This window comes from Neofelis nebulosa, chromosome 15 (assembly GCF_028018385.1).
Source record: "Neofelis nebulosa isolate mNeoNeb1 chromosome 15, mNeoNeb1.pri, whole genome shotgun sequence".
Taxonomy (NCBI): Eukaryota; Metazoa; Chordata; class Mammalia; order Carnivora; family Felidae; genus Neofelis; species Neofelis nebulosa.
Window position 1 is genome coordinate 50,460,553 of NC_080796.1, and position 21,483 is coordinate 50,482,035.

Consider the following 21,483-nt stretch of genomic DNA (forward strand, 5'->3'; position numbering starts at 1 on the left):
TGTTCATGGACATTTGGGTGGTTTCTATCTTTTGACTATTATGAAGGGCGAAGCTACGAGTACTCAAACTTTTGAGTACTTGTTTTCAGTTCTTTCGGGTATACAAATAGGAGTGGAATTGCTGGGTCCTATGGTAACTCTATGTTTGACTTTTTGAGGACACAACGAAATAATGAAAGCTGCGAAAAACCCCAGAAACCCAGTGTTTCGGTCACTCGGGTTTCAGCACTCAGTGCTGGCACAGGGCAACTTGTCACCCTACACACATGGTCCTGAGACTAACACAGTTCAGTTCAGGCCCCAGAGCGACACTTCTCTACAGAGCTTGCCCGATGTCTTCAGGAAAAAAAAAAAAAAAGAACACCCTGAAGATGTATAGGTTTTGTCGCTGTGAACTTTAGAGACAGACATGGCTTTGGCGTGCAGGGAGGAACTGAGTTGTCAAAGTGCTTAGCTAAGAGAAAGGAAAATCGACTTGTCAAATCCTTCCTCTCAGATAGCACGACTGCGATGGATCCCTGTACAACATGCTATTTCTCAGCAGGGCTGACTGTCCATTTTCTCGCTCCTCTTTGAGTTCCAGTTTCTGGTTCTGGGGGTCGTCACGAATTAGTGTAGTATTTACAGCATTGCACATGGTGGCTGAGGAATATTTTTGGGTATTAAACGCTTTCTATTATTCTTACATTTTTATATTTGTAGGTCTGGACGTCACATATATGAAGCATGATGCTTATCCTTTTTATTGGCAGCTGCATGGACACTGAACCCTGACATTGCAGGTAGTTTCATTTTTATAAAATTATGTAGATTTAAATTTTCAAAAAACCCCAAACAGACTAATGAAGCGTTCAGTTCTCCAGTAGGAACTTTCTTTTTCTACTATCTCCTCCAGAAGGAGAGAATATTGGATCCAGAATGGCCACATTTTTTAGCAACCTGGGGCAACATCAAGGGACTCCCATCCCATCCTCTTTGCTTGGGAAGATTTTGCCTTCTTTCCAACCTGAGGTATGAGTAAGAAGCTTGAGTGAAGTCTTGGATGGGGATGTAGGGTATTCCTGTGATTATCGCCGAGGCTCCTTCCAGGAGGATTTCGGGAGTGGTAGATGGATGTGAGGAGGGATGGGGGAAAGTTTCAGATTCATTGCTCTTTCCTGCCCAGAGTCTTAGAGCTCACATTGTCCTGGTCTGGCCAGCATTTTCATTCTTTCCAGAAGCCTTTGGGGGCCATAGGGCTGGAAGGTTTGCGTTCTCAGAACCAGGATTTGGAGCAGTTCCCTCTCAAGGGTCTTCCTTCCCACTCCAGACACTGGAAAAGACTATCCTTTCTGACACTAGAAGAGAGTGGTGCGATCCAATGGGGACCAGGTCCCCTGCTCATTCTCCTTCCAAATATCCCATGGGTTATTAGAGACCTAGCTGTCCCTAAACTCAAAGAAGGCAGAGGAGCCCAACTCAGAAGCTGGGGTGGGGGTGGTAAGGAGTGTTGGCAGACAGAGGGAAGAGGTGTGAATAGAGTGAGGTCGGCCAGGGGAACACAGAGAGCTTGAGCTAGGAATCAAAGCCGATGGTAAAACAGCCTTTGTCTTTGAGATCTCCCTGGATCGGAATGAATGAGCCACACACCACAGGTTCTTGGGACGGGCAATGTGATGCGATTGAAAAGGCACTGGACTTGGGGATTTTAGACTGGCATTTGAATTCCACGGCTGCCCCTTAAGAACTGTGTGATCTTGGGCAGATGACTTCTCTGAGTCTCAGTTTCCCCTTCAGTACTACTAGCACTGGCTTTGGACTCAGAGAGACTCTGCTCCCAACACCTGCATGACCTTGGGCAAAGTGCTTAACCTCTGAGTCTCAGTTGCCTCATCTGTAAAACAGGGGCAATAGCCCCTTGGAGCTGTTGTCGGGATTGAGTCAGATAACGGATGGGAAGTAGATTCCATCATTAATTTAGGATCATGGAAAAATGGTGCATCTGGGGCCAGGTGACACAGGTTTGAATCTGCCCCTAGCTGGCTGTGTAACCAGTCTGAGAACCAATTCCTGCTCTGTAAGAAGGGGCAGTAATATTTTCTTCATGGGGCTCTGATGAAATCAGGTGGACGAGAGCACTTTGTACAGCTCTGTACGAATGTGAAGGATTATTTCTGTTCTTCAGCTCACCCTCCAACAAAGGCTGAGTAAGTACTGAATTGGCAACAAAAAGGGAGGGTGAGGGAAGGAATGTGAATCTTAGGGGGAGTAGCAAAAAAGCTCAAATAATCCTCACACTGTGTTTCTAACACTTTCCATTAAGCCTAAACTTCAAGGGAGAGCTCACAGCCATGGGAGGGAGGTGAGGAACTGGGGGGGGGGGGGGGCGGGGAGTGTGAGGAGGGAAAAAGAGCCCACGGCTGTCAAACCCCAGGAAGGCGGGAAAGGTCTTTGTCTGGTGAGGAAAAATGGAGTCTCTCAAGTCCCTGCTCCCTCTGCGTCTCGCTCTCTGACCCCAACTCCCTAGTGACCCACAAAACTCAGCTCCCAGCTTGGAGCCAAGAAATGGTGCCTTCCAATGCCCCCTACCTGGCAGCTACTAAGCAGATTCAAATATGCTCAGGGTCGGACTCCGGACTCCGCAGAGAGAAGACAGGAGCCCTGCTGTTCCCTAAGGGAGTGCAGCTTGCTCCTTCTCTGCCCGCTGCCTGGGGCAGAGACCCTCAAGTCAGGCTCCTCCTGGCTCCCCCCCACCCCATGCCCTTCACCTTCCCTTTGACAGGTCAGAACCAGGACCAGATGCCAGGGCCGGAGCCCTGCTGGTCCTGGGCTCCACTGAGAGGCGGGATCACGAGTGCCCTTCTCTTGGGAGCTCAGCCCATAGGAAGTGCCAGGGAAATGTTTCCACAGATTAGTGCCTCCTGGGGTGAGGCAGAAGCAGGTGGTGGGAACAGGGCAAGGGAGGGAGCAAAGCCCAGGGAGCCCTTGGGAAGAGCCCAAGGACAGAGGCTTTTTTCTCCAGGCTCCAGCCTCCAGAACCGGGAGGCTGGGGGTTCCTCCAAAGCTCCCCTGCCTCAGTGCCACCCGTCGGCGACCACTTCATGCTGCATAGCTCACGTTATTTGACTAGTTGTTGTAGTGATTACAGTGGTATCACAGTTTGACTAAGTTCTGCTCCAGATGTAGGATAAATTGGAGGGCAGGCGAAGGGATGCAGGGGCAGGAGAGGAGAGATGAAAAGCCAGCTAAAAAATCCAAGGGAGGTACGGGGAGAGAAAGGAAGTTAACAGCAAAAAGAAATAGATAAGCAACGGAGAAGGCAGCCTGGCAAGCATGCCCTAAATTAAACATTTCTAGAAGGTAAAACCTGCTTGAGATTTTCCCAAATCTGCATTTGTTAAGTCTGGCCTTAATAAGGGGTGGTTAAATAACCAGCGCAAGACAAACAAGCCGGGTAACCTCTAAGATGGGGACAAGAAGGCAGTAAGCACTGGTCAGCCTAGGGATGCAGATGTTCAGAGGAAGGGAGGAGAAGCCAGATTTCTGCTGGCCCTTCCCTACTCCTTGGCCTGTTCTTTGGTGAATCCGGAGTGATCAAGGCAGGAGGGTGATGTATCATAGTGTGGTTTTGACCCAAAGTTTCATCAGCATTAGCTTTGCCCTTGAGTTAGCCTCGGCTGAGGTCGGGCACCCCTAATCCAGCTGGCTCCTTGACCTCACAGTTCGTGCAGGTGAGGAACTGGCTCCTGGTCTGTGTCAGCATTCTGGATAAACTCAAAGATGAATTTCACCTGGGTCTCGTAGGCGCGGACTGAGATTTTCTCATTGATGCCGTGGATGCTGTGGGAGAGATTTAGGGGAAGGTTGGAGAAAGCCAACCGCTTTAGCACAAGCCTTAGTGCTGAGTACCCTCACCTCACATGCCCTGAAGCCACTGGCCTTTGACCCTCCAGGGGCAGGAAGAGGGCATGTGGGAGAGGTGTTTGTAAGACGTGAGGTTTCATGTGACACGTAGGTCATCTTTCCTGGATCCATGACTGTGGCAAAGAATGGCGGGGGGAAGAAAATACTAAAATCCTGGGGAGTTCAGAATCATTTCCTGCCCTGGAATCGATTTGATAATTTGTCCCCTGAGGGGAAATTATCTTTTTAATTCTCTTTCTCTCAGGCTAGAGTCCCCTGGCCCCCACATTGCTAGGGGCACAAAAGGAGACAGAGGGAGACTGCCCAGGGCACCTCTACTTCACCTAGGAAATTTCCATCTGATCCTGTGCCCACAACCAGCCTCCACACTACCCAATACACAACCACACCACACATGTAACCTCAAAGATGAAAGGAAATAAAGAGCAGCAGCCTGCGGCTCCAGTTAAAAAACAAACAAAAACCATGAAAGCTGTTCTTGAGCTCGTATTCAAATACAGTATTTTCATTCTACTGGCAACTGACTTAGAGTGGGGAAATCAGGTCTGGATATGGTAAGGAACAGAAAGGTAGGTGGAAGTCAACCCCCCACGCCCAAGGACTAAGATTTTGCTGAAGAACCCACAAAGTAGTAATTCACATACAATAGTTAAAATTGACGATCATGTCTTAGATCCCTATAGTGTTTTCTTCTTTTTTTTAATGTTTTATTTACTTACTTTGAGAGAAAGGGGGAGAGGGGAGGGGCAGAGAGAGGAAGAAAGAGAATCCCAAGCAGTCTCTGGATTGTCAGCGCACAGCCCGATGCGGGTCTCCGTCTCATGAACCTGAGATCGTGACCTGGGCTGAAGCCAAGAGTCAGAGGCTTAACCGATGGAGCCACTCAGGCTCCCCTGTAGAGCGTTTTCTTCTGAGAATTCAAAGCATGTGTCCACCTTTGACCACAAGCGGGTCTGTTTCACTGAATGGTAACTGAGAGGTCTGGAGTCTCCCCTTCTGGGGAGAAAATGGCGTCCAGAGGGTAAGCATGCTCCCAAAGGGAAGAGGTGGAGGGATTAAGACCCAAGGGTCCTACTTCCACCAGAGACTCTCCAATCATCTGATTATCTCCATCCCAGAAAACCAGTGGCCAATTTCCACGCACTCTGGGGAGTGGCAAGGCTCTGGCCATGAGGAAGTTTGGCCAGTTGGGTTCTAGAATTCTTCATTTTAGCTTGTGCAAACCCCAGCTTTCTCCTGTTCTGTGGGCTGGCAGGAGAAAGGGGTGGGGACAGGTCAGATGTACCTCCTCTTTGCCCCTTGCTCTCCAGACCTATTCCACTCACTCACCTCTGGAAGCTCTGAGGATTCAGGTAGAGGGGGTTGAACCGGTAGATGCCGGTGGTGAGGTTTGTATAGTGTCTGCTGTCTGTGTTGCCGATACAAACACCTGGACAGAGAAAATGAAGGACGGTGAGGCTTGATGTGGATAATCAAGCCAAGATACTGGTGGGAGGTGGACTGGCTGGAAAATTAGGGCCTCTGGGCCAATAAGAACTTCACCTGGGCCCTCCTGGGAGCCTGTCGCTCTGAATTTTTAACCTTCGGGTTACCCGTTCTCAACACCTTCTACAACACCGTTCGGCCAGAAGCATGGGGTCTCCTCCCAAGGGCGTTAGTGAGCTATCCCCGAATGATCCAGAGCCAAGTGTCCTCGCTCCACGATGACCAGGGAAGCCAGTACCTTCATTTTATACTCTTCCCCGGGCTATTTCGGAAATCTAGATATCAGCTCTTTACTGCCTCAGCTCTCTTTACACCACCCTAGGTCAGAAATAAACACGCCCCCCCCCCCCCAACGCTCCCGGGGAGTTTTACTGTTATAAAATGCAGTCCCCTTAAAGTAGAACATAATTTCCTGTTATTTTCTGTTTTCCAAGAGTCAAACCTCAGGTTAGGAAAGTCCCAGGATGTTTATTCTCCAGTGTCTTGCTCTCCTGAAGGTAGGAGCAGCTCACCCCCTCTCCAGTGAGGGCTGGGCCTTGTCCCCGGGGGGAGCATTCTCTGAGAAAAGACCCCCTGAAGCACCCAGTGAAGAGCGGTGGGATGATCTGAGATGTTAGTTGGTGTTTTGTTTCATTCTCCACTTCCGGTTTCAAATGGGTAACCAGGCCCTTCCAACTCCTTGCTTTAGGGATTTCTATCAGTTGATGCCTGCTTATCTTTTTTCCCCTGTAAAAGCCTAACCCTGTTAGGATTATGGCGGTTGCCCCAGAGGGGAGAGGGTAGCGTAGGGAGCTTTGAGAGCCAAGAGAGAAGAATCGGGGACTGTGAGGGCCAGGGTCCCTGGATGGTGGAGACCCAGCCCTGCTCTGTGGCAGGAGTTCGAGTAGGGGGCAGACCTCGGAGGGGATGGTTGCCTGGCATGTTCAGGGAGATGGGGTCTTAGGTCCAGAGTCAAAGATCCTACTCTCCAGAATTCAGAGGGAATCTCCAACCTGAAGTGACCTTCTAGCTAGGTAATGGATGTCTCAGAGGGAGCCCCAAGGACCTATGACCACCCGCCAAGGGACCCCCATGTCAGGTTGCTCCGTAAGACCTCGGGGCCTGGTTCAAAATGAGGGTGGTGGTGGGGAGCCTGGAGGTCTCAGTAATACCTGCGGTTGGATTTCCTGAGGAGTGGGGCTTATAGCTAGATTTTGGTTGATTAAAAAACAAGGCTGCCCTTTTCACAGCTGATCTTGTGGAGGCAGAGTTTCACTGGACGCTCTTTATGGGCCCATGCCTAGCACAGAGGCAGGTCCTAAGTATGTGCTTAGAAAATGAGGGAATCCGTGATAAACCTAGATTTAAAAGGCAAAACTGGACACAGGTCTTAGCATTATGGGCCATCCTCACATCGCAGACCAGAGATCCTCAAACTGTGGTCCGCCATCATCTGGTCTCAGAATCTCCTGAGGGATATTAAAAAGGCAGACTCCAGTGTCCTGTCCAGATTTGGTTAGGCTGAATCTTTGGGAGCCCTAACCCTTCACTGTAATAAGTGGCCTAGGTGACCCTCTTCCAGTGTTAAATTGGAGAGCCACCATCTGCCCAGTATAGGTATGGAAGGTACGCTGGAAGACCAGGGAAAGGGCATAGAGGCACTGCTGTCTGGGCTGGGAGAGGTGAAGGGGGTTAATGCAAATGGTAGAGGTGGGGAGGCATTTCTGGGCCGCAGATTCTGAGCTCTGTTGCTGAGCTATCATCCTTGCACAGATCAGAACCAGCCTGGGGGAAACTTGGCCTCTTCTGTGGCTCCTCAAGGAGTAAGGTGGGGGTGGGGGTGGGGGTGGGGGTGGGGTCTGGGCTGATCCTCTCCTCCATGCCAGAGTGGCTGGCCTAGGTGAAGCCAGGACCCGGGCATGACTGATCTAATTTATTGTTTCTGCTCTTTTCCTGTTTGCTTTCTGACTTCCACTCCAAGAGGAAAATACAGTTCCAGTCCCATCACGAGGGGAAGCAGCCAGATGTTTCCAGGCTGAACAGCTGGGGTGGAGGTGGGGCAGTAGACATTAGATAGGAAACAGTTCCAGCCCCTGCCTCCCTGTGGTCACAGATGATGAAGTCATTACCTGGGGCAACAATGTTGACTTCCGGGAAGACAGACCGTATGGTCTGGCGGAGCAGCTGGTAGCCCAAGGCCTGATGGTCAGAGGGGCTGACAGGTAGGGGGTCAATGGCACTCAACACGTGGAACTGGACCCTGTTGTCAGCCACAATGTTCTTGACGAGTTCTAGGACCTTGAGGGAGCAAACAAATGGGGGTTTGAGTTCTTACTATCTGCCGTGCAAGTACCATATGAATCGAAATAGTCCTGCTTTGTCTCCAGCAAGGCAGGACTTTGGAGCTTACAGAGGAGCTCATTTTAGCACCGGGACCTCAATTTCAGCTGATGGGCAGTAGGAGATAGAAGAATTGGGTCTTCTTGGAAAGAAATCTACAGCATGGTAGATTTAGGTTAAATGTTCAGGAGGCTTGCCTTACAGCCATGAGGCAGGCAGAGAACTGGAAATCAGGAAATTGTGTGTCCTTCCTCTTGGGCCGTGAGTCATGGGCCGGGTGGAATGTAGAAGAGACAGCAGAAAGGGGAACTCAACCATCTTGAGGCAAGGGTGATAGATGTGATGACCTCATTCAACCTGGGAGCCACAGACAGTTGAGGAAAAGGTCACACACTTTTCTTTCTCCTCTTTGGGCATCCCTGCTTCCTGTTTGTAACTAACTGCACTGGAGCCAGGAAGATGAGCTCAACACAGACAAAAAGTCAGGAGTTGGGGGACTGGTATTCAAGCTCTCTCTTTGCTTCCTTTCCTCAGGAAGGAACCTGAGGAAGCTCCTAGAGAATTCAGTCTGAAACAACGAGAGCTGAATCCAGCACAGGTCCTGGTCTCAGGCAGGACGTAGACCAGACCCCAGCTCCATGTGACCTGAGCCTTGTGGGAATGGACCAGGAGGCTGGTTTAGGGTGGTCCCCAAGCCCACCCCACCACACAGGGAAAGCCCCAGCACTATCCTCAACTCATTTGATCAGCAATTGCTTTAGAACTGCTTCTGTCCTAGAAAGGGGGGGTGTCCCATAGCTGAGGATCACCTGCACGGGGGACATTATCTCAAGGGTACTCCTTTTTAGGTCAGTGTCCCCTAGAAGTATGCTAGGAGCTGAGTCTGGAAAGGAGATGAAGGTTCCTATTTCTGGCTTAGAAACCACCATTGAGCCAACCCCAATTCCCCGCTGTTGGATTAGTTGGAAGGAGGATGGACAACTCATTTATCTGAGCTTATTTTCGCTCTACGCTTCTGTCTGAAATTCTCTAATATAAGAATTAATGCCTAGTTTTGATATATCCTCAACCAACTGGGAGGCTCCCAGTCATCCCCTGTAAGGTGGGTTAGGACTGTGCCTGCTGCCCCCTGTCCCAAATTACTTGAAGATTCCTGCCCCCAGAAATGGAAGAGGGCACACATGGGAGCGCCCCTCAGTGAGAGGCCACAAGAGACCAAGTTTCCTACTAAGTGCTAGGCCAGGTCCTGACATAAGAGGAGGGGCTATGTCTACCTCATTTCTGTGTTTCTGTGTTTCTGGTCAGGAGCATAAAAGCATGTGATGAATGCTGGATACCAGAAATTTAAAAGATATGAGCCAAAAAAAAAAAAAAATAGTTGGAGTTGTCTCATGAAGTAACTTGTTCAGGGTTATACAGTGAGTATCACTGGGCTGGGTATCTGAATCTGGTCTCTGACTTCACAAGGGTGATGATTTACTGTCTCCAAAGCACACAGAGGTCGAGGTGATCGGAAGGAGGGCCAGAAAGAGGATGGTGTTCTTTCTTTCTTTAAAGTTTGTTTATTTTTTTAAGTAATCTCTATACCCGATGTGGGGCTCTAACCTACGACCCTGAGATCAATGGTTGCACGGTCTTCTGACTGAGCCAGCCAGGCGGCCCAGGAGGATGCATTCCTTGGTGGTATGGATTTTAAGAATCCAGAATTTGAGGAGAGGATATGAGACTGATGGAGAAGAAGCAGGGACAGTCTGAGCCTGGAGAGGGGCATGCACAAAAATTGAGCAGTGACACCACACTTCGTGCCACGGACAGCCACTTATAGTCGTGTGACCTGGGGCTAACTGCTTAACCTCTGTGCCATCTGCACGCTCACCTGTTAACGTCAGGATAACAGGAACACCTACCTGGTAAGGTGGTTGTGACCACCACTGGAATTAACCTACGTGATGTGCTTGGGCCCGTTCCTGGCACACAGTAAGCACTCAATATATGCTAGCTGCTATTTGTTTAGGATAGAGGGGCCAGCCTGGGCAATAATCAGGGGCACAAGGATGGGACTAAGAGGAGGGACCCGCCGGTGGTAAGAGGGACCTCGAAGGTTACTTTAAGGCACATTGGTCTCTCATTTCTCTGAGCTCCTACAGCCCTTACCGCACATTCCCACGCCATCACGTGTTCCCTCTGTCTTACGTGTAGATATGTTTTCCCCTCAAGGGAATGATAAGTTTGTTGAAGGCAAGGACAAGGGATATCAACACCTTGGTAAGGGCTCTAGAGTTAGACTTAGCAAGTCCAGCCTCCATCTTGCTGTAAGGCGAGGCCTCTCATTGACACCCACGAGATTACCATCCAGCCTGTGGTTGAATTCTTCCATGGCAGAAAGTGCACCATCACGAGTTACAATCCATTCTGCCTTTGAGCAACTTGGTTATGAATGTCTTCTTTTTTTTCATGTTTATTTATTTTTGAGAGACAGAGGGAGAGAGAGAGAGAGAGAGAGCTGGAGTGAGGGAGGGGCAGAGAGAGAGGTGGATGGGGGACCTGAAGAGGGCTCTGCACTGACAGCAGAGAGCCGGATGGGGAGCTTGAACTCACCAGCTGTGAGATCATGACCTGAGCCAAAGTTGGTTGCCTAATGACTGAGTCACCCAGGCGCCCCTCTTTTTTTTGTGTGTGTATTTACTTTGAGAGAGAGAGCATGTGTGCATGTGAGCGCGTAGTAGGGGAGGGGAAGAGAGAGAAAGAGAGAGAGAGAGAGAGAGAGAGAGGGAGAGAATCCCCAGCAGGCTATGGAGCCCCATGCAGAGCCTGACACAGGGCTCAATTCCAGGAACTGTGAGATCATGACTTGAACCAAAATCAAGAATTGGATGCTTTACCCACTGAGCCACCCAGGTGCCCCTGAATGGCTTCTGTGCCCCTGCTGCCTGGTTGCCATTCCCAGGTTTTTGCTCTATCTCAGGTCTCAGGGTAAATGTCGCCTTGGAGGACTGACTCTGTTCCACCCCCACTTCACAATCGCTTTGGGACCCATCATCACATGATTTTCTTTATGGTACTTAACCTCTTAAGGTATTTGATTACTTGCTTATTGCTGTCCCTTCCCCACTAGAGCGTAGTGCCACCAGAATGGGAATCTTGGCCGTCTTGCTCACCATTTCCCCAGGTGTTTAGACCATAGCAGCCACTCAATAAACACTTGGTGAAGAAATGAAGAAAGCAAAGAATCTTTTCTACCACACTCTATATAGGTAGACATCCAGCCTCTGAGAAACTCATTATCATCCAAGGTACCATATTCCCAAACTCTCCTTTAAGTGGGGGCTTCCTGAAACATCTCCCAGTAGCCTTATTTTTCTCCTTGAGGCCCATTCAGCACAAACCTTCTACAGGGTAGCCTGGCACATTTCTGAAGACTGTTCCTCACAGACAGGTGCCAGGGACCTATTTACAGCCACAACATGGGAGAACCCAGTTAGAGGTGGAGGAAGAGGGTTCTGGGAACTGTTTGTGCTCCTGCCAGATCCAGTCCTAGGTCCTGCACCCTTGGCCCTCGATGCATGGCACCAGGGCATGAGGGAGAGAAAGGACCAGAACAAAAGGGTGCTGTGTGCTTTCAGGATGATGGGAGACTTTCCATTCATTCCTCACTGGGGCAGGTGGGCAGGCTGGGTCCAGGGATTCCAGGGGTTTCATGAGATAGATTGGGAAGGGCACTATGGCACGGGAACAGAGAGGAGGGAAGAGTGCCAGAATCTGGGGAGACGAAAACCCCAGCTGGTGGAAAATAGCCCTTGAAAAGGGCATGGAGTTGGAACGAGGCTGGAAAAAAACTGGTTGAAAGAAGTTCAATAGGGGGAATTCAGCGATTTCCTGGCCCCGTGATCCTCCAGGGAGAGGACAAAGGTTGGCACTTGATGAAAAGCAGCAGAGCCCAGGGCTCACACCGGTCCCAGCTTCCCCCGAATGCTGGGTGACTCTGGGCAGGCCATCAATCCATTGCCCCCACCCCCCTGCACTGAGGGGTGTGCCTCCCACCCTGCGTGAGGACAAACAAAACCCTCAGGGTGAAGAACTTAGGGAGAAAGGACCACGAAGTCTAAGGGGGGCTGCGCCTCGAGGATCCACACCAGAGACTCAGGGAACACCACCTGCCCCTGCCCCTGCTGAATTCTGGAACATATCATTCATTTGAGAGTTGTTGGGTTGCCTCTTGAGGTCATTTTTTGAAGGATTAGATTTACCTTTTGAACTCTTTTTTTTTTTTTTTTTTTTTTTTTTTTTAGCTTAACCTGCCTTTTAAATAAGCTAGCCTCTCCTGAAGATGACAAACATTCCGAATAATGTCTACTCACCCTTTATCTTTCAGCTCAAATGCCGCTTCCCCGGGGAAGGCTTGCCCACCCCCATGCCAGGTCTGGTTCTCCGTTTGGTTCTCCACTAGCACCTGGGCCCTCTGCGTCAGGGCACAGCTCGCAATTACGCACTGATTTTAATAGTTTTTAATTTGGTGTTTGTTGCAGGCCATTGCGAGGCTCTGCCCTCAATCCTCTTTGCTTCTAATTTTACACATCCTTCCTGTGGGATTTGATTGACTCCAGAGGTTTCATTTATGTTAATAACACTCCAGCCTGTATCTCTTGTTCATTCGCTCTCCAAACCCGAGGTATTTATAATTGCCTATTTATAATTTATAAGCTTCTCAAACTTCTCGACCATTACGTTTCTCTGTGAACTTGTTCTGCTTCCTACACTCTTGATCTTGGTTAAAGGCATCGGCACCTGGCCAGCCACCCAGGTCACAAACCTTGGAGCCATCCTGCCTTTCTGTCTCCCCGTGCCTGGGACGCACCGCATTCTGCTGACCCCATCTCCCACGTCCCTGGCAGGTGCCCTTCTCCGCCCCATCACCCGGGCCCAGTCCACTGCCTGAGAGGCTGTAACAGCTTCCCAAACACCTCTTCCTATTCTGACACTTCCTCTGCGTTGCCACCAGCACCAGCTTCCTAAAAGCACAGCTGGGGACATCACGGCCCTGTTGGAAGACCTCTAACGGTTCCCTCTGTCCGCCAATCAGAGCCCCAAATCCTCAGCAAGGTACGCAAGGGCCTGACCCCCACGCTGCAACTCCGTTTTCACCACCTGCCACTTTTGCCCGGTCGGTCCTCCTCTTTAGCCTTATGTTATTTTAGCCTGACTCTGAACGCCTGGCTTCTACCAGGTGCTGTGTGTCCTTTCCATTGCAGCTCAAGTTTCTCCGTCAGAAAAGCCTCTCTTGACCCTCAGAGGTAGTGACAGTTCCCTTCCTTGCACTGGTCCTTCGGCTGTTCACCCCTAATTGTTTTAATCGTCATCCGGTGTGGCGGTTCTGGAACTAGCCTGCTAGATGTGCAATCCTGGGCAAGTCACTCACCTGCTGTTGTTTGTTTGTCTTGTTTTGTTTTTGAGAGAGAGAGAGGGTGCAAGTGAGTGAGGGGCAGAGAGAGAGAGAGAGAGAGAGAGAGAGAGAGAGGAAGAAAGAGAAATGGGGCTCATGCTCACCCCAAGCGGGGCTGGAGCTCACCCGATGTGGAGTCAAACTCACAAACCGTGAGATCACGACCTGAGCCGAAGTCAGATGCTTCACTCACTAAGCTGCCTAGGTGCCCACTTACCTGTCTTTTTGATCTGTGCCTCAGTTACCCTGTTAAAGAAGGATGATACAATTCCTACCTCATAGTGGGCGGTGGGCATTCAATGAGCACGTGTACCCTTAGGACAGTGCCACACGCAGTTGTCACCATTTATCAGGAGTCATCTCCCGCCCCCAGGCTCCCTGTACCAGAGGTCTCCTATTCCTAGCCAGCTACCCAGAAGCCTTCGAAAATTGCAATGTTATTGAACAAGTCAACAAAAGCAGGTGGGCCGACCCTGGGATTGCAGCTAAACCCAAATCCAGAGGACCACACCTCCCTGACACTGAGCCAGTTGTTGGAAACACAGGTTACGTACCTCCTGGACTGTCTGTGCAGGGTCAACCCGGAAGTTGATTATGGCCTGGGCCACCGGGGGGATGACATTCACCTGGAGAGGGAACCACAAACCCTGGGCTGAGCCACCCGTGCTCCCCACCCAGGAAGGGCCAACCACCCCCAGTAGAGAAAAAGGAAGCTGACTTGATTGAAAGGTCCAGGGCTTATGGTTTGGCCAGCCCCTCGTCTCTTCTGGGCCCTTGACAAGTGGTAATGTTTAGAGCTAGAGATGTGTTTCTGTGTTAGGTCAGATCTCCATGCTTCTTGGGCCTGGAGGGGGGGTCTTGGGCCTGGAGAGCTGCTCAGAGCAAGACCGTTTTCTCTGTGACCACCCGGACATGTCTTTTTTGGCCCCGTGCAGCGCCACACTGGCAGTCTCGTGCATACGCTGTCTTTCCCAGGGCACCCAGGACATTCCCGCAGCAGTTACAGCTTACTCAGGACAGGGCACCCAGAGCCTCTGCAGGCCAGTCATGGTGTGTTTGCTCCCCGAAGGGGACGATGAGGGTGGTTTCCCATGTCTAATTGCAAAATTTGACTCCGTTCTCTGCCTGACCAGGAAGAACACAGGCCTAATTGGAGAAGAGAGTTAGGCTCTGAGTGGATTTTTTCCTCAGGGCCCATGAGAGAACAGATGCCTCGACTCTGAATCTTCCTTTGCACTGGTTTGGTGCAAAATAGCACCGGACTAGGGACAGAAGAACTGGGCTGTTATAAAGCACCTGTGTGATTTTGAATAATTATAACCTGTTGGTGCCTCTGTTTCCCAAATGGCGATTGGAACAATAGTACTAGGAGAGCTGTGAAAAGGATCGAATAGAGTAACAAATATGAAAGGATTCTGGACAGATAAAGTGGGATTCAAATGCAAGGACACAGTACTGTTATTCCGGTGAACACTTTAAGGCAGCTGAAGACAGCTCGGGTCTGGCCGACGCACTGGACACTTCAGTCAGTCATGCCAGGAATTCACTGGGGTGCCAGGCTCAGCCTGGGCCCCAGATTACCAGAGCTCCGCAAGGCCACACTGTGTGCAAGGTGAATGGCACTCCTTAACGTTGTGCTGGTGGTACTGGTAGTAACTGGAAGGGTGTCACTTCTCTCAAGTTCTCGGAAAGGCCTAGGCCCAGGCTAACCAGTGTGGCTGTGACTTCCTTCGTCCCTCCTTCCTTCTGTCTCTCCCTCCCTCCCTTTCCTTCTTTCACAGGCTTCATACCCAGCACAGAGCCCAATGTGGACCTTGAACTCACAACCCTGAGATCAAGACCTGAGCTGAGATCAAGAGTTGGACACTCGACTGACTGAGCCACCCAGGCACTCCATGGCTTCTTCCTTTAAACAGAGATGCCCCTTAGTGGCTAATCTAAATGGAAGTAGACCAGTTTGCCAAAAAGTAGTTCCTGGAAAAAAACAATCACTCAAAACTTATTACTGTGAGAGTAAACTTTATAGAATTTATGTTTGCTAAGGTTACCCATTATTTAGTGTATTTTGGGAAATGACAATGTATACATATTATGTGTTGTATATATCACGAATGTTATCATAGATTTTATAAATGGCAGGTGAGTTTCTCTCTTTCAACACAGGGTAACACTAGGGGAAAAGACATTAGTCATTCATTAAATTTGTTAGGTGGATAAATCTTCCAAAGTATGATGAAGAACAATCAAAAGAGCCTTGATGGTATACATGTTAGAATATTTAGTCTACATGACCAACATGCTAGGTAAATATATATCACGTTGAATGAGTATAGTTCACAAAAATTAACTCCCAAACCACCCTCCTTCATACTAGTGTAATGGTTGCTTTTGAAGGGGTACGGACCCAAGGAACCTGAGAGGGGCCACGGACACCCCTCGAAATACACATATATAAAACCTGGCAATTTCAGAGGGTTTATGGACCGCAGCTAGAACACCTGCTCTTGTGGCTTACCCAACTGATGTCATTGTACAATTCAGCATTGGGCCTTCCTACTATTCAAACTGTAATCCGAGAAGGAAGAAGGAGACAGGAGATAAAGCCAAAGGGTAGAGGGCTGGGTGGGCAGTGAAGAAAAGGTATAGGGGAGGATCCAGGAGATGTTACCTTGACTCCTGCATTGAACATGGTGAGCGCCGTGGTGGTCCTGACCAGTGCATTGGTTATGTAATTCCTCTCTATTAACCTAAAGCAAAAGGACAAAGATCAGACAATAGGAAAACCATCTAATGTGAAGAAAAAACAGGTTGAAGAGCACCCAGTTTCCTGAATCTTGGAGATCTTTAAGACTAAGAGGGACATCCTGTATATGAACTAGATGTAGCATCTGGTGGCTAAGGGATGATTAGTCAAGCCCAGTTAAGCCAAGGAGTGGGGACTGGGTAGGTATGGTGGGAGGGGAGGATGAGCGAGAAGGAAAGAGAAAACTTTACCTGCTTACAAGGGGCCCAAATAGCCACAGGTTGCTCAAGATTATATTGGTAGGGAAGGGAAACTGCAAGGGAAAGAACCAGGTCAGCGGGATCTCAGAGGCGTCAGCCTACCAGGGTCACTGTACCTGAGGCCTGGGTCTCTCCCTGCTTTATATCTGCCTTGAGGGCCCTCAGTGGTAGCCTCCAGGATGGGTGGGAGCCAGTTCCCAAAGGGTGCCTGGTTGTGTCAGGTCTTAGGGTCTTAGAGAAGCACTAAAGCCCTGGGACCAAGCCAGATCTTTAAGCCTTGGCTCAGCCTCTGGCTGAAAACAGGTGAGCATGTGTAGAGCCCTGGTCAGCAGTGGGCCCTTCTCTTACTCTAGAAGCTACTCCTCTGCCACCCTTTCTTCCCCTTCCACAGCTGACCGGGAGCATATGAGACTCCTTCTCCCACCTCATGTGCCAGTTCCTGCAATGTCATTTTCAGTAGTCCGCTTCCAAACATGTTCGGCATTGGTGTCTGCTCCAGTCTAGAAGAGAATGGGGTTCTCAAGACTTCCCCACCCCCAGTCAAAGGGCAGGGGTCTGAAGAGAAGGAGGGAGACAGGATTTTTCAACAGGCCTGGTGAGGATGTCTCTCATTCACCTTCCTATCACCTCCACTGACCCACCCGTTTGGAGATCTCCAAGCACAGATGGAACCACCTCTAGTCCATCGGAAGAAGCTGCCCCTGTCTACCAAGTCCAGGGAGGCACCCCCACTGTCATGTCACCTACCACACTGTAGCACAATTATCAGTCTCTGCTGCAAACTGTGAGTTCCTTCTGGAAAGGGACTGTCTGTTTTTTCCACCATTGTATGCCCATCACTGGGCACAAAGCCTTAAACACTGCTAGATAATCGGTTACATATTTCACTGACTTAATACAGATCTTCCCACTTTGCTAAGAAAACCCAGCCAGAGGTGAGACCCTGAAATGCTCACCTGCGGCCTGCAGCCCTCGTGTCCTGACCTAGCTTTTATTGGCCAGCTCTCGCTTGCAATATGGACAAACCCTCTTCTGATCTCTAGCCCCCGCCTGGGTACTGTTGGCTCTGTCCTCTCTGTGGCCCCGTCGTGGCTTCTCAGCCCAGCTTCAGGCCAGGCAGCTTAGCCCCTTCAAACTCAAAGTGGGAGAGCGCCAAGTCTTCCAACCGGAGTCTGGCAAGGGGGCAGAGGCAGGTGTTGCTTACCGGCTGACGGCGGCTGCGAGGATACCAATGCTCGTCTCCTTTGGAGGAGCTGAAGAGTGGCCTGGAGTCATGTTTACTTGCAGCATGAGATTAATTGCACCCTTCTCTGTGACTGCAATGCTGTAGGAGAGGATCAGAGAGGGCCCTCCCGACTTCCTCCCCCCTTGAATTATCCCATGGGACCAGTGGTTTAGAGGGCTAAGAGGTTGGCTTCATGCTGCTGTAAACAATCTACAATAGAGGAGAAAGGGAAGGGGGAGCCCAGAACTGGTTGAAGATCAGGGCAAGAGGGGTAAAAGAAAGAGTTGTCTTAGTATGGCCCACAGACACCAGGCTGGAGTCATCTGAAATGGGATGAGAACACCTTCCAAGGTGGGGGCAGGGGGGATGGGGTACTTTACTCACATGGCAAAGGGCTTCTTGAGGTTGGGAATGAAACCATCCAAGATGAAGTTACCCTCGTCCACAATGAAGGCCAGCTGGACACCCCTTGCCTGTAGCAGGGCTGAAATCTTCTGAGCCCCATTGTGGCCTGAGATCTGTAGACATCGAACCCACACCCACAGTGCTCCTCAGCCAGACCTCCAACAGCTAATGAAGACCCATTCAGCATTGCTAGGGACTCCAGAACCTCCCTTCCCAGTCTCCTTCTTGGGGTGGGGGAGAGGGAGGGCAAGGGCCTTACACAACCCTGTTTCACAGAATCTTGGAATGTCACAGCTGAAAGGGCCAAATTGCCCTCATTTCACAAATGAGGAGACTGGGACCCACAGAACGAGGTGACTGGCCCAAGGTCAAAGTAACTGACATCACTGGAAATAAAACATTGATTCCTTGCTCCCTGTTGGTTCTCTTTCTAGCACACCAGTGTTTCTCAGGTGTCACTGATGGAACACCTGCCCGCCTCAGATATTACCGGGGAGTCTGTTAGAAATTCAGATCTAGGAGTATCACTAAATGAAAGGAGGCAACCTTAAAAGGCTACATACTGTATGAGTCCAACTATACGACATTCTGGAAAAGGCAAAACTATGGAGACACTAAAAAGATCAGTGGTTTCCATGGGTTGGGGGAGGGAGAGAGGGTTGGAGAGGTGGAGCACAGAGGATTTTTAGGGCAGTGAAACTACTCTGTAAGAGACTATAAATGGTGGATACGTGTCATTATACAATTGTCCAAACCAACAGAATGTACACCAAGAGTAAACCTTAGTGTAAACTAGGCCTTTGGGTAATTACGAGTTGTCAGTGTAGGTTCATCAACTGTCACAAATACCACTCTGGTGGGAACGTTGATTATGGCAGGGGCTGTGCATGTGTGTGGGTAGGCGGTATAAGGGAAATCTGTCAACCTTCTCATTTTTGCTGTGAACCTAAAACTGCCCTAAAAAATATAAAGTCTTGTAACAACAAATTCAAATCTATGTCACAGGGCCTGGGAATCTGCATCTTGGTCAAGGGATTTAGACAGTTTTGGCACACAGATACCTAGAGAAGGTGGCAGACCACCACACCATATTCTGGAGGCCCTGCAGCTGGGAAGCAAGCTGGACTCGAGTTAAACACCCTTCCCCCCCACTCCAAACAGGGGTCCTAGAGATAGTTTATGGGGTAAGGAGGCTCTACCTCCTCATCGTGGCCCAGAGCAATGAAGAAAGATCTTCGGGGGATGTAGTTTCTGAGGAGCAGGAGCTCCAGGGCCTGCAGGATTGCCTGGGGGATAGAAGCACAATGGAAGAAGGAGTATCAGGGCATTGGCGACAGTCAGCTGCCTGCATCAGGACTGGTGCGATCAGACAGACTGTCTTTAAAGAGAACAAGCTCAAGTGGTCCTGGGGGATGCGATGTGAGGAAGCGTGGCTCTGCGTAAAACATTTACCACCTGGAGAAAAGGATAAATGTGTCGCTGTCAGAGCTACAAGGATCCCTGGAGATCACCTACTCTAGCCCTTATTTCCCAGTTGAGAAATCAAGACCGAGAGAAGTGATGGCTAGAACCCAAGTCTCCTGGAGCTAAGGTTTTTTCTACCATAACCTCCTGCCTCCCGGGGGTCAGGTGAGAGCTTCACCATCCTGGGCGAATCCTTAGGGCCCCAAGGCGAAGGGAACAAAGTCTTTCACCATTACAGAGTTCTTGTTGTCCAGTGTGCCTCGGCCATGGATAAAGCCATCACGCTCCAACCCAGAGAAGGGGGGCACCTCCCATCCTTCGTCAGGGGCAGGCACCACATCACTGTGAGCCAGAAGCATGTAGGGCTGCAGGCTGGGATCTGAGCCTTGGACGGTGAACAGGTGACTGTACTCTCCTATGACTTCATGCTGGACAAAGCTGGTTTTGAAAACTGTAGGAAAGACTAGAGGGAAAGGGATGAAAAGCAGCGAGAGAGAAAGCCAGATGTAACAATTGCCTTTGGTTTTTCTACCATTTGATACAAAATGCGCACCCCTGTCCCTTTAAAAAACATTCTTTTTTAAAACGTTTACTTATTTTTGAGAGACATGGTGACAGAGTGAGAGCAGGGGAGGAGCAGAGAGAGAGGGAGACACAGAATCCAAAGCAAGTGCCAGGCTCTGAGCTGTCAGCACAGAGCCCGACGTGGGGCTTGAACTCACGAACTATAAGACCGTGACCTGATCCAAAGTCGGATGGACGCCTAACCGACTAAGCCACCCAGGCGCCCCAGTTAAATTTTAAATATAGTAGTCTCTGATATCCAAATTACTTGGGACCAAACACGACCCTTATATCAAAAAAAAAAAAAAAGAAAGACCTTTTTTTAAAAATAATATTCCTACTGTACATGGCAAATATGGAGAGATTGTTCTGCCTGGCGTAAAGCCATACTTCTGCCTGACGGTGTGGATGTTCTCAAGGTCAATTACTCAGGTCACAGGTAGTGGTAGAGAAGGGACTACTGGGTGCAGCCAAGTACCTAGGCCAGCCTCTTCCACCCCCAACAACTTTGGAGAAGCTGGTTTTTTATTTGATTTAGGAAGAGGGTCTCGCTACTCTCCATGAGCTTTTCACACAGGGAGTGGGGAGTTCCAAGTCTCCTTCTTCTTCTTCTTGACCCATCCTTTCTTCAGCTCACAAAGTTGCTGACTGACTCAAAGTTCAGAAATGGGGCAGTAAAGAATCCAAGAAAGGGCCTGGGTGGGTGGGGTGTGTACATAGGTGTATATGGAGGTAGGGGTGGGAGGCACATGGGGTATAGTTCTGGAAACTTGCACAGAAGAAGGAATTCCTGGTCCTACTTATTCTTATGCTGTTCCTTTTTTTTTTTATAATTTTTTTTTTAATGTTTTATTTATTTTTGAGACGGGGAGAGACAGCATGAACAGGGGAGGGTCAGAGAGAGGGAGACACAGAATCTGAAACAGGCTCCAGGCTCTGAGCTGTCAGCACACAGCCCGATGCGGGGCTCGAACTCACGGACTGTGAGACCATGACCTGAGCCGAAGTCGGCCGCTTAACCAACTGAGCCACCCAGGTGCCCTATGTGCCTTTTATTTCTTTTCCTAGCCCTACCGTTTGATTGCATCATATTTATTGACTGATGCATATTTAGGGCAAAGATAGGGAGAGTTCAAACTCCAACCCAACTAGCTACATGTCTTAGTTTTTCAAAGGCCAAATAAATTTTTTTTCTTTTTTTTAATGTTTACTTATTTCTTTCTTTATTTTTTAATGTTTATTTATTTTTGAGAGAGAGAGAGAGAGAGACAGAGTGTGAGTGGGAGAGGGATAGAGAGAGAGGGAGACACAGAATCCAAAGCAGGCTCCAGGTTCTGAGCTGTCAGCACAGAGCCAGACGTGGGGCTCAAACCCACAAACTGTGAGATCACGACCTGAGCCAAAATCGGACGCTTAACTGACTAAGCCACTCAGGCGCCCCTAATGTTCATTTATTTTTGAGAGAGAGAGAGAGAAGGGAGAAGTAGAGGGAGAGGGAGACATAGAATCTGAAGCAGGCTCTAGGCTCTGAGCTGTTAGTACAGAGACCGATGTGGGGCTTGAACTCATGAACCGCAAGATCGTGACCTGAGCCAAAGTCAGATGCTTAACCGACTGAGTCATCCAGATGCTCCAATAAAGTTAAAACAATTTTTTTTTAATGTTTATTCATTTT

General features: G+C 49.6%; 1 protein-coding gene across 3 annotated transcripts in view; it reads right to left on the bottom strand.

Annotated features, from left to right (window-relative positions):
• Positions 1-720: 720 nt before the first annotated feature.
• PM20D1 (peptidase M20 domain containing 1) overlaps positions 721-21,483 on the bottom strand; it is a 33,411-nt gene continuing 12,648 nt past the window's right edge. For 2 of the 3 annotated variants that reach the window (XM_058700063.1, XM_058700065.1), the window contains 11 exons: positions 19,475-19,707; positions 18,980-19,066; positions 17,760-17,893; positions 17,355-17,474; positions 16,575-16,650; positions 16,142-16,203; positions 15,816-15,894; positions 13,702-13,773; positions 7,497-7,665; positions 5,233-5,332; positions 721-3,819 (listed from right to left, as the gene is read on the bottom strand). In XM_058700063.1, coding sequence (XP_058556046.1) covers positions 3,696-3,819; positions 5,233-5,332; positions 7,497-7,665; positions 13,702-13,773; positions 15,816-15,894; positions 16,142-16,203; positions 16,575-16,650; positions 17,355-17,474; positions 17,760-17,893; positions 18,980-19,066; positions 19,475-19,707 — 1,256 coding nt within the window. In that variant the 3' untranslated portion in view covers positions 721-3,695. The remainder of the gene's footprint in view (positions 3,820-5,232; positions 5,333-7,496; positions 7,666-13,701; positions 13,774-15,815; positions 15,895-16,141; positions 16,204-16,574; positions 16,651-17,354; positions 17,475-17,759; positions 17,894-18,979; positions 19,067-19,474; positions 19,708-21,483) is intronic. The other variant, XM_058700064.1, reaches the window with a different exon arrangement.